Here is a 13,446-nt window from a genome sequence, read left to right on the forward strand (position 1 = left end):
CAACCAAACGTTCATGCCAACAGCAGACACACATATTGAGTGCTTAATACATGTCAAGCATGGTTTTTGATGCTTTCCAGTAATCGTCCCAGCAATCCTATGAAGTCGGCTACATTTATCTTTCCTTTATTAGGATCACTTACCTTTAATACAAGTCAAAGGAATTTTAATTTGTTTTGTTTAGGTTGCAATTTAAATCGAACATAAAAAGGCACATACTTCCCACATTATCATTCTCGTTTTACAGAGAGGGTAAGCACTGTTTCCAGAGCAACACAGCTGATAAGAGGTGGCACTGGGGTTTCAACCTGGAGTGCCTGGTTCTAGAGCCTCAGTAGTTCTGCTGATTTTTTGAGGTCTAACTTCATCTCACAAATACAGACTTTCTTGAAAGCAAAAGAAAGTTAACATTAATTTTCTTGTTTTCATACTTAGAATTTCTTTCAAGAAATGATGAAAACCTTTAGAAATCAGTGTAGTGACTGCCTCATAAGTACTTAGTATATATTGATTATTAACAACTTAGGCAAAGGGGTACTTGTAATGTTCATAGCATTGACTTTTAATTGAGAAGAAAATTAAACAACATTTTAGTTACCTCATATTTCTCAATTCTAAGAGAAAACTTAAAGTCCCTTTTTATAAGATAACCCTGCTCTGTAGCATCTGCTCAAGATGTTTAAACCAGTCCAAAATGCTAGTCTTACCTAATTTTTATCTTGCCACCAGGTGGCAGCATGTTACATAAGGAGGTAATTTAAATATTCTATTGAAGACCATTTATTTTCAATATTTTGCCTTAAAAACTGTCCAAGTGTAATAAAAATAAAATAGTATCCCGTGTTCCCCTCTGCTTCTATTTTCCCCAGTTGGTTTTAAAGGCCCTGTTAGCATGATATCCATGATGTAGTGAGACCTGACTCAATCCTGCACTGCATTCACCTATCACTTAGTGCAGAAAGTTTTCTTCTTTCATCTTTATGGAGATTTGACCCCTTTGGCTTAGTTTCTGCCAACTAAATGGTTTTATTCCTACCTAAATGGTTCCTGTTGTTCAGCAACAATAGTCCTCTTCCTCTTTGTATGTTCCATGATACCTGCAGAAGTTCTGAATATGTTGCAGCAGTTTTTTTCATAATAAAGACGGGGTGTTACTACATTTCCCAGGCTGGTCTTGAACTCCTGGCCTCAAGCAGTCTTCCTACCTAGGCCTTCCAGAGTGCTGGGATTACAGGTGTGAGTCTGGCCAGTGACAACAGTTTAATAGGTGCCCTTGGGTAAATGTCAGTGATATGTAAGATACATATTAGCATTTGTATTCATTGAGTGTTTATTTGAATTATAGTCTTTTGTGATTATGTTTGTTTCAAGTGTGCTGTGGAAGTCCCTGAAATTTTGCCTTAAGTTTAGCTATTATCACAATCATTCAGATTAATTGCTGCCAAACATTGAAAGATTAGTATTTGAGGTAAAAAACAAGAGAATGAATGGCTAATGAAGAAAAGGAAGGTAAAGGACCGAACGTGGCAGTTAAAGCATGGGGAAAAGGAAGGGCTAGTGGTAAAATGAGAGAGGCAGGCTTCTGATACTGGAACAGAACATGTGTCACATGGGGAAGCAGGAGAACCACCAAATTCAGTTGGCTGCACAGAAATCTGTTTACACTGCATAATGGTAGATCTGCCTAGACATTGTTTCATGGTGCAAACAATGAAATCATTGAAACAAATGAAATCATTTGACATCAATTTGTCAGCAAATGTTTTTTTCCTGTTCTGAAACCTGTTAGTTTTGACTACTGCTTGCCCCTAAATGAAGTCTTAAAAGAATTGCCCCCAAAGAGATGGTGTATGTAAGCAAAAAGAAACCAGCATTTCCTGTAAGCCCACTGTATCCTGTAGGTATTTCCTTGCTAAGGGTAATTGAGTTTAACAAAGGTAGTTTAAGTATCTATGCTATTTTAGGTACTGTGCTGCTAGAGATTCAAAATTATAGTATGTTTAATATCTGTAGATAAGGCATTTTTAAGGGAATAGCTTCACTGTTTAAATTAAATGAATTCTGTGAAGAACATTAGTACTGCCTTGAGATACTTACCAAGCAATACTTAAAATGTATTTTTGTACATTATACATATATATATATATATATATATATATATATATATATATATATATAGAATTCAATGGCCTAAAGATGGATTAGAAACATCGATACCTTAAAAAGTTTATATATGGGATTGATATTTAATGAACAGTAAAATGATCAATTTTTTTAAATCCCAGCCCCGGTGTATTATATACATACATATTCGTTATCTTTTTGGAAATGTTTTGCAACTTAAATGGGGGAGATTTTATCTGTAACACCCAAGGCTCTTAGAAATTTTATTTGACCTCTCATAAGCCTTAGTATTTGGTTAATGTTCATTATGTTTAGGAACTCAGCAGCTTCAAAGTTCATAGCCACATATTGTGTGTGTGTGTGTGTGCGCGCGTGCGCATGTGCCTAGTCTTACTGCAAATAGCCACATACTTTTAAAACAGGTATATTAATGTCTACATTTATCATGCTGGGTTTCAAATGCAAAGGACTCATTAAAATTGGTCATTAATCACTTTGTAATAGATATTAAATATTAATATTTGTCATGAAGTATGTAAAACAACCCGTTTATATAGTATTCTCTACAATATGCTCAGAGGGTAAAAATTTTTTATTTTATTGTCTATAATGTATAATCAGAGATTGAACGACCAAGTAATGTAGCAATACCCAAAGAATATTAGTTATATTTTAGTTGTAATGAAGTTAATTGCATGCCTTTTGGATAAAAAATACTGTACATCCTCAGTTCATCTGCTACAGCTATGCTTAAAAGTCCTTAGTAAAAGTATTCAGTACTATTTAAGTAATAAAATCAGTAGTGACTTATGAAATTGTATGTAGCGTCTCTTTCTGAAGCCCATTTTTAAAGTGATTTATTACCAGACGGGCTAAAAGGCAATTTTTTTGGCACATTTAATAATAACTTTTGTAGTATAAAAGCACTTGTTTTATATGACGTTATAATTCACTTATGGGGCCTTGTAGTTCAATCTAACATTCTAGTGAAATGTGGACATGTGGATGCTCCTGGAAGCACTTCCAGCCCTATGAATTTATGTATCTGTTGACTTCAGTCTTTAGTTAGGTTGGTTTCCAAAGCCATCATGGTAATTGACATGTTATTGGAAATAAAGTTAGGTTTTTCCTTATTTATAGGGATAACCTCAATTTTGAAGAATGTGAATCAATTCATACTTGGCTGAAAGCCAGTTCCCTCTTCACTTTAGCTCCAGCATATACATGGAAAGCACACTCAGCTTCCTAAGTGCCTTGTGAATCTGCAGTGATTAATTCTTCTCATTATTTTGCTGCAAATTCTCATGACCCTCTGTGATGATTCGATCAGCCACTTAGAGTTTATGCATATTCATATCTCTGTGCTCCTGCCGCAGACATTCAAATCTCCTTCACTGACTGGTGTGTGCTTGGTGCAGTAATTGAGCTGCAGTAGATTGATTACTCAGGGGAGCTGTAAGGCCTTTAAAGGTGAAAATGTATCAGTCCTGTTAATTAGGAAACAAAAGCTCTGATGGCAAGTTCAGCAGTCAAATGTTTCCAGTGTAGAAAGATGAAAGGTATCATTTGTTCCTCTCCATGAATCCTGTTTACTTTTTAAACTTTGAATTAGGTCTGTAACAGTGGTAATGGAGTATAGCTTTCTTTTATGAATTTTTATAGAGTGCTAATTGAGGAGGACTTTATTAATTATATTGATTGGTACTGTTATCTGTGATCTGTCAAATCTGATAATTTAGAACCTATTTAGAGTTTGTATGCCTTCTACAGCATTGGTAATGTTTATATAAAATCTCTAAATATTTTACATAGAGAATGCTTGTGTTTAAATTTTGGTGTTTATAGGCTTATTTTGGTCTGCAGTATTCTAACACTAGTTTTTTATTTTGACAATTTAATGGTATACTATGTGGGAAAAGGGTGAAACTGTAACATGGCAAAGAAGTTGAGCTGCCTTATATCTCTTTATCATAAACATCCTTTTTTCTCTCTCTCTTAACTAAATAATACATTATTGGCCGGGATCACGCCTGTAATCCCAGCACTTTGGGAGGCTGAGGCTAGCTGATCACGAGGTCCCAGAGATCAAAACCATCCTGGCCAACATGGTGAAACCTCATGTCTACTAAAAATGCAGAAAACTAGCTGGGCGTGATGGCACATGCCTGTAATCGTAGCTACTCAAGAGACCGAGACAGGAGGATTGCTTGAATGCAGGAGGCAGAGGTTGCAGTGAGCCAAGATCGCACCACTGCACTCCAGCCTGGTGACAGAGTGAGATTCCTTCTCAAAAAAAAAAAAAAAACCCACAATAATACACTATCATGACAAAAAAAAAAAAAGGCCCTGTGTGGAACTGTATCCTCCAAAAGTAAGCTAGTTTTTACATGGAGGATTATGCAGTTTACTTAATAGAAGTGTGTTTTTCTCATACGTGCTATTCTCATGTTCCAGTATTCTTTTTTTCTCTCATGGTCATGATGTTTTGAGATATAATTCACATACCATAAAATTGATCCTTTTAAAGTATACAGTTCATTAGCTGGGCAAGGTGGCACACACCTGTAGTCCCAGCTACTCGGAGGCTGAAGTGAGATGATCACTTGAACCAGGAGTTGGAGGTTGCAGTGAGCCGAGATCACACCACTGCACAGAGTGAGACCCTGTCTCAAAAATCAGTCAATCAATTCAGTGGTTTTTTAGTCTATTCACAAAGTTGTACAACCATCACTACTATCTAATTCTAGAACATTTTAGTTATCCCAAAAAGAAACCTCATATTCGTTAGCATTCTCTCCTCATTTTCCTTTCCATGTAGCTTCTAGCAACCAGCAATCTACTTTCTGTCTCCATGGATTTGCCTATTCTGGCCGTTTCATATAAATGGAGTTGTACTATTGTGGACTTTTGTGCCTGCCTGCCTTTGATTTAGCACAGTGTTTTCAAGGTTCATCCACATTGTAGCATGAATCAATACTTCATTCCTTTTTATGGCCAAATAATATTCTACTAATTGAATATCCCAAATTTTGTTTTTCATTGATTAATGAATATTTCTGTTGTTGGCACTTGTTGGCTCTTGTGAATAATGCTGTTTTTAATGCTAGTGAGCATGTGCATACATCCTTGCTTTGTTCTTCATCTTAGGGGGAAGGCTTTCAGCCTTCATCTTTGACTATGATGTTAGGTGTAGTTTTTCTTAGATGCCATTCTTTAGATCAGTTGAGGAGTTCCCCTCTATTTCTAGTTCATCGAATTTTTTTATCATGAAATGTTGGATTTTTTCAAATGTTTTTTCTGTGTCGACGATCATGTGGGCTTGTTCTTTATTAATATCATGTATTACATCAATTATTAATATATTAATATCTTTATTTGTTCTTTATTAATATAATTTATCGATTGACTTTAATATGTTGAACATTATGATATTCTATATGTAATGTTATTTTACTGTTTTGGTTTTATATAATATGAACCAGTTTCTCTATATTTCAGGCATTTATTAATACAGCAAAAGAAATTTATGAAAAAATTCAAGAAGGAGTCTTTGACATTAATAATGAGGTAATACATATAAATATTGTTAATATGAATTTAGAATTCACTTTTAATTACTATTTGGATTTATTGCTTTATAATTTTTTTAATTCCTCAAATCAATCATGATAATCAGTTAACACCATTAGTTTACAGTCATCCAACTGAAAAATTGGTATATGTGGTATAGTAGTTAAACATTTATGTTCTAGTAGAGCATCACTTTATGAAAATGGATTAAAGTAAGTGGCCCTAGCCATTTATTGCAAACAATGCAAAATAATATAAATCCCCCAAAGAGAAAAAGAAATCCACTTTTATCCACATGTCCATATGGTGTCATCTGCTTTGGGAATAATTTTCTAGTATATGAATGAATGTACTGTGTAATAAGGCAAGATGCTTTCTCTGTTGTCTAGTAGGAAAGAGGAAAATACTAAATTTGGAAATTACTCCCAATATATAGCATAGCATGTTTTCAGGAGACTAAATTAATATAAATATAATTGGCATTTGGCATTGGGTTGTTTGCAACGTTATTTTGATCCTGTTTTGGTCAACATGATTAGAATAAAATGTAAGGCTTTGAAGCATCTAATTCAGAGTGTTCACCAAAGAGCATCATTTGACCCACATCCCCACTCTGCATTTATCTGTATTTATTTCAAAATGTTTATGTGGATATAGCATGCTTACTTTTACATAAATACTTTTGTCATTCTGTAGTGACATCGGGCTTCTGAAAGAAAAGCCCTGGTTCCTCCCTAGTTGCAGTTAGAAAAGTGTTGTGTTAGGAAACCACTATATATGTCTCTCATCCTGTGCGTAAATGAGGCTCTCTGTTACTTCAGTAGTCTCTGCTAAAACAAACAGCAGTTTGCCTAAGGTTTCCAAAAAGTACATGATTTTCTCATTGTTTAATTTGGAGTAATGTAGTTTCTAAATCCTATCTTCTATGCTTATATGGCAGTACTTCTCCAGTTAGTTTAAAGGTGACACCATTCAGAGAATAATGCCATATAAATTGAACAGTAATTGGGCCTCTATCTAAAAGGGCACATTCATTGTTCCTGTCTGGTTTCATATAGTAGCTGACTGCTTTACTGTGCCTTATGCAGCTTTGATTGTAACGTGCTGTCAGGAGCCAACAGGCCGTGCTATTTATTTGGCATAATGCCAAGTCTGACTCCTTGATTCCTCAAGAAGTTGCTACCAGCCCAGAGGGGGCAAAACCAATGAGCCATAGGGCATGCTTTTTATTAAAGAGGAGTCAAAAGAGCGAAAAGAAACCACATCAGCTGCTGTCAATACTGAGCTAGTGCCAGAAACCCCAAGGCTACTACTATTGCAGAACAACTGCCAAGCACTATAAATCTGAGATTTACTGTGACGTAAAGTTTCCTTAAGAGCTTAATTTCTGAAGCTACTGTATTACTTTTCTCAAAGTGTTGTATTTTTAGGTAAAATCCACTTGAGGGAGTGAGGGTTAAGACATAAGTGTGAGTTTGATGAATGAAAGAACTACTCTGTGTGTGGGTTCTTGGCAAGCTGCCATGTCTTTGGGGATCATAGAAATTATTGATGACACAGAACACTCATATGCCCTTAGCCTGTACAGCTGATTCAACATGGAACAGAAACACTGTCTAGAGAAAAGGTTTTACGTTGTATTAAAGCAGCATGGGCTTTGGATATTTTTATCCTTTAAAGATTTCTTGCAATAATTATTTTAAACGATTACTGCATTATGAGAATTTCCTGAAAAGCAGCATTATCCAATTTCTGTTTACCCAGTACCTGGTATGATGAAGAATTATTTTCAGAAACATTTCCACAGTGTTTTTAAAAGGAAGGAACATTACTTAAGAGATATTGTTTTCATTGTTGCCAAAACCTACTTACTGTATTTTTCTCAATGTTTGATACAATTGTATCATTAAGAATTAAATGAGTTTTTTTAAGAACCTAGTTAAACTATATTGTCTGGTTGTGTCTGGTCATATTTATTGTTCTGTTCTCTTTTATTTCAGGCAAATGGCATTAAAATTGGCCCTCAGCATGCTGCTACTAATGCAACACATGCAGGCAATCAGGGAGGACAGCAGGCCGGGGGCGGCTGCTGTTGAGTCTGTTTTTACTGTCTAGCTGCCCAATGGGGCCTACTCACTTACTCTTTCACCCTCTCTCCTGCTCAGCTGAGACATAAAACTATTTGAAATGGCTTTATGTCACAGAAGACTTTAATCCTTCAAATTCTTGTATAACTTTGAATAAATGGTTAATGTTCACTTAAAAGACAGATTTTGGAGATTGTATTCATATCTATTTGCATTTGATTTCTAGGTCAATTGATGTGATTATTTTTGTTAAATGTTGTCTTGTGCCCTTAACTACGAACTGAATTGTATTAAACACTACAAAGTCATCTGGAGTATTTTAAATTGGTTTGTGTAGTTAGGTTTCCCAACACCTGTGGTTACCTAATGTTTAATAATATAGAACTGTCCTCAAAAACTTTGTCAATTTTCAAGGCTATAAGGAAACAGACGGACTCTTTTATTTCTGTATTTATCATTTACTTTCTGTGTATATAGTTTAATAACCTGCTTGGGTGTAATTTGCCAAGCTTGAATTCTTTAATGCATTTGCATAAATTCTATACTGTTTAGAGCTTAAAGCAACAGAAGCATTGTTAGGAATTGCTTGGACACTGAATTTTAAACTTTTTGACATTGTTAACAAGCATGTTCATCTTTTCTTGTCACTAGTCCAAGAAAAATATGCTTAATGTATATTACTAAAGGCTTTGTATATGTTAACCTGTTTTAATGCCAAAAGTTTGCTTTGTCCACAATTTCCTTAAGACCTCTTCAGAAAAGGATTTGTTTGCCTTAATGAATACTGTTGGGGGGAAAAAACACACAATATAATGAGTGAAAAGGGCAGAAGCAAGAAATTCCTACATCTTAGCGACTCCAAGAAGAATGAGTATCCACATTTAGATGGCACATTATGAGGACTTTAATCTTTCCTTAAACACAATAATGTTTTCTTTTTTCTTTTGTTCACATGATTTCTGAGTATATTTTTCATGCAGGACAGTTTTTCAACCTTGATGTACAGTGACTGTGTAAAATTTTTCTTTCAGTGGCAACCTCTATAATCTTGAAAATATGGTAAGCATCTTGTCTGTTTTGAAGGGGATATGACAATAAATCTATCAGATGGAAAATCCTGTTGCAAAGTAGAAAAGCTTTAGTAATTTACTCAGTGTGGTGGTTTTATCCTTTTTTTCTTTTTCTCCCTTGGTCTATAATGAAATTGTTATAGCAGTGCAAAATAAAATCCTATGTATAAAAGTGTTCCTTTTTTATTATGACCACCTCTTTTTAAATATATTTTTAATCCACTTACAGCTTCAACATGTGTTAAAGCATGTGTTTTAAAAGGATCAGAATGTTTAACACACTTTTTTAAAATTTTGCTAAAATGCAACAAATCTCACTATATTGAAATTCTTTTTATTGATGGTGTAAACAGTGTAAGCAAGTGTTTTCTATTCCTCAACTACCACAAAAGCACTTACACCTGAAAGAAAGCATAAAGAAGTTCTAACTCTGAAACTACTTTGACTTTGCTCACTGCCTTCAACTTTCTACAGGTCTTCCCTGAAGATTCAGCAATACTCTGTCAAAAGTTTGACAGTACTCTTGTGGGAAATTACCAAATGCTATTATAGTTTTGTTTCAGCTCTCTTCTTGAGGGCAGAGAGGAAGGTGAGAGAAAATCTATTTTCATGAGTATTTGTAATATAGCCTTTTTTTCTTTCAAGTGGTCGTATCAAATTCACTGATCTTACTAATCACTCTCTTTACCAATGAGTAGAGAAAGTTAAGTCGGCTAGGACAGGTTCTGCTCTATACCAAGAAAGAGAATGATTCCTTGGAAATTTATTTTTAAGCTTCTGTTAACTTTTCCAGAAGTTTAATGTGTTTTGTTTCCATGCTCTCTCCCCTAATTCTTTTATAAATCAAATATAAGAAGATAACTTAATGGCAAAAAACAGCAACAAACCAGCACATGCATTTTATTATCCTAAGAGGATATGGAGTCCTCAAATATAACTCCTCCCACCATCACCCTAATGTGCCTCAGTCTGGGGCAGCAGGTGGACTTCTCAATAGTTAATTTCCACATTCTCTACAAATCACATCTACCAGTAAGGAATATGGTGTGAATCCTTTCTGTTAATTGACAAGGCAGTGTTACTGTCTGTGATTTCCACTCTTTGCTCATTTTATTATCTTTGTCAAATAATGTAATACTGGTACCTGCAGTTGAATTTGTAATACTGTAATTGAATATTTAGTGATCTTTGATCAGTTTTTATAGCATCTATGGACGTAGAAAATCAGTCACTGAAAAAATAAACAACTTTCAATGCCTCACTCAACATGTAACATTTCAAAATTGTGATCTTCATAAAGACATGTTACCATTTGTCTTCTAAATTTAAGACAACTCAGTGAAAAGCCAATTTTTTTGAAAGAGTGGCATATAATTAAATATACAACTAAATTAGGAGTGGAACTGGATCTGCATACAGTTTGTTTTTAATGATATTTTAAAATAGCCTCTTAACAGGGAAATAGTCCCTATTTATCTGCTAATGGTCAAAAAGGGTAGGGATATAAATGGTACCAGAATGTATCCAAACACTCAGAAGAACTGATTTATGTCTGGCTTTGGAACACCTTAAACATTGATTCTGTCATAGATAGTAAAGCGCCATCTCAGTTTATGCAGTCCTGATGTTGGCAGCATGGGGTTTGACTATATGAGCTAAAAGATACACAAAAAGATAAAGCTGTTTCATAATAAACCGGAATTGACTATACAAATAGGTAAACCAGCATATCTACCTGTGTTTCTTAGAGTTTAGGTGTACTTTATGGTTACATTAAAATAAAGCCTAACACCATAGTAGATCTCTCCTACTCCATTGGGATGTACTAGGTAGTACTGCTTTCTTGGTTGAAGTCGTGATAGAGAAACTTCATTTTCTTAATTTCATTTTTGGAGACAGAGCCTTGCTCTATTACTCTATCCCCAGACTGGAGTGCAGTGGTGCGATCTTGGCTCACTGCGACCTCCGCCTCCCAGGTTCAAGCAATTTCATGCCTCAGACCCCTGAGTAGCTGGGATTACAGGCGCCTGCCACCATACCTGGCTAATTTTTGTGTTTTTGGTAGAGAGGGTATCGCCATATTGGCCGTGTTGGCTAGGCTGGTCTTGAACTCCTGACCTCAGGTCACCCTCCCAGAGTGCTGGAATTAACAAAAACTAAGTGCCAGTCTATATGTTAATTAGGTTTATAAAAGTGTGAACCCAATTTTTTTTTTTTTTTTTTGAGACGGAGTTTCGCTCTTGTTACCCAGGCTGGAGTGCAATGGCGCCATCTCGGCTCACGGCAACTTCCGCCTCCTGGGTTCAGGCAATTCTCCTGCCTCAGCCTCCTGAGTAGCTGGGATTACAGACACGCGCCACCATGCACAGCTAATTTTTTGTATTTTTAGTAGAGACGGGGTTTCACCATGTTGACCAGGATGGTCTCGATCTCTTGACCTCGTGATCCACCAGCCTCAGCCTCCCAAAGTGCTGGGATTACAAGCTTGAACCACAGCGCCCGGCCAATTTTTTTTTTTTTTTTTTTTTTTTTTTGAGACGGAATCTTGCCTTATCTCCCAGGCTGGAATGCAATGGCGCAGTCTCGGCTCACTGCAACCCCTACCTCCCGTGTTCAAGCAATTCTCCTGCCTCAGCCTCCTGAGTAGCTGGGATTACAGACCCACGCCAAGGCCAATTCTTAAAACATTGAAGGACAGAGCACCAAACTCCTGATAGAAAAAATGGAGGAACATGAGCGATTTACAAGAAAACATATAAAATGTACCTAAAATGCATTTTTTTAATTCAAACATAATGTGAATGATGGACACAAATTTGCTTCACTCTAGTAACCTTTTTACTATTTATGTGCATCCCATAACATCATGTTGTGTACCTTAAGTATACATAATAAAATTTATTTTTTAAAAATCAAAGGCAAATTAAAGCTATGATGCCATTTCTCACCTATGAAACTGGAAAAAAAATGTAAAATACAGTACCACCACCTACTATTAGTGAGGCACCTTTGTGTTGCTGATGGAAGTGCAAACTGGAGCTACCTTTCTGGAGGGAAACTTGGCAATACCTAATAAAATTACATATATGCTTGCTGTTGGCCCAGCAATCCCACTTCTAGGAATCGATAATTCTCCAATAAAGCAAAAGCTCCATATGTGCAAGGTTACTTTCTGCAGCATTAGTTGTACTTAGAAATTATCTGAAATGGGCCGGGCACAGTGGCTCACGCCTTTAATCCCAGCACTTTGGGAGGCTGAGGCGGGTGCATCACGAGGTCAAGAGATCGAGACCATCCTGGCCACCATGGTGAAACCCCGTCTCTACTAAAAATACAAAAAAATTACCTGGGCATGGTGGCGTGCTCCTGTAGTCCCAGCTGCTACTCAGGAGGCTGAGGCAGGAGAATTGCTTGAACCCAGGAGGTGGAGGTTGCAGTGAGCCGAGGTCATGCCACTGCACTCCAGCCTGGCGCCTGGTGACGGAGTGAGACTGTCAAAAAAAAAAAAAAAAAGTTATTGGAAATGACTTCTATGTCTGTATATAGTGATTAAATAAACTGTGTACATCCACACAATGGAGTCCTACACAGTTATAAAAAGGATGAGGAAGATCTTTATGAACTGATCTTATGATTTCCAGGATGTATTATTAAGTGAGAAAAGCAAAATGCAAACAGTGTCCACAGTTTACTTCATATAATAAAGAAGGCAGTATAAGGAAATGCACACATATCTGCTCATTTGTGCAGAAGAAACACAGGAAGAATACACCAGGAACTAGTTACAGTTACTGGGTGGGTATCGGGTGGAAAGAAAGTAAGAGGACTGGAAATAGGGTGGTTGGACCTAGAGGAGAATATTACTTCTTTCAGTGTACATTTTTGCATAGCTCTGACTCAACTATGGTAATGTTTCACGTAACCCAAACATAATTAAAATCAACCATGAAGTGCGGGAACTCAGTGAAATACAAATTGTTAATGAATTTGTTACAAATGAATAATACACTGAAGGGAATAGGGAAGAAAACCAACATATATAACTTTGGGAAATAGTATTATCACTGTATACTGTAAGACTGAAGACAAGTGAACTATCACAAAGGCTATAGCTAGGAAAGGGATGGGTTAGCAATGCAAAGCTGCCTTTCACATATACTAAGGCTGAGCAAATAAGTAAATACATTGTGGACAATGAGAGCAAAGTTCCTCATCAAAAAAGGCATCACAAATCAGAAAGGCTAGAGTGAACCTTTCGGTAGTAGGTCGGAATTGAGGTTATGAACTCATGGATTGTCTATGTACAGATGCAGTCACTGTGAGTAAACATGTTCTTCAGCGTTGTCTGCTGAGAGGGCCCAGTAGCAGTGGGCGTACCAACTGCCCAATACCGGTTTCTAAATAGCAATCTCTAATAAAGGGAACTAGGGCTCATTAGAAAAGTTATTTTCTGGGTTGGGGCAGGGAAATTAGAAAATGAGCCTGGAATATCTTGTGATACCAGAGAAAAGTAAGAAATTGTTCATAAAAGGAAGGGACAGAGGAGTCAGGCAAAAGGACAGTAACAAACACGCTAGTAATGGATGGTAAACCAG

At 36.3% G+C, this 13,446-nt stretch overlaps 1 protein-coding gene across 1 annotated transcript in view; it reads left to right on the top strand.

Moving 5' to 3' along the window:
- The window catches only part of RAB2A (RAB2A, member RAS oncogene family), a 90,471-nt gene extending 81,448 nt beyond the window's left edge, over window positions 1-9,023 (top strand). Inside the window, exons 7-8 of the mRNA XM_002758937.7 lie at window positions 5,623-5,691; window positions 7,695-9,023. Coding sequence (XP_002758983.1) covers window positions 5,623-5,691; window positions 7,695-7,790 — 165 coding nt within the window. The 3' untranslated portion in view covers window positions 7,791-9,023. The remainder of the gene's footprint in view (window positions 1-5,622; window positions 5,692-7,694) is intronic.
- The last annotated feature ends 4,423 nt before the right edge of the window (window positions 9,024-13,446 follow it).

This window comes from Callithrix jacchus, chromosome 16 (genome assembly GCF_049354715.1).
Source record: "Callithrix jacchus isolate 240 chromosome 16, calJac240_pri, whole genome shotgun sequence".
Taxonomy (NCBI): domain Eukaryota; kingdom Metazoa; phylum Chordata; class Mammalia; order Primates; family Cebidae; genus Callithrix; species Callithrix jacchus.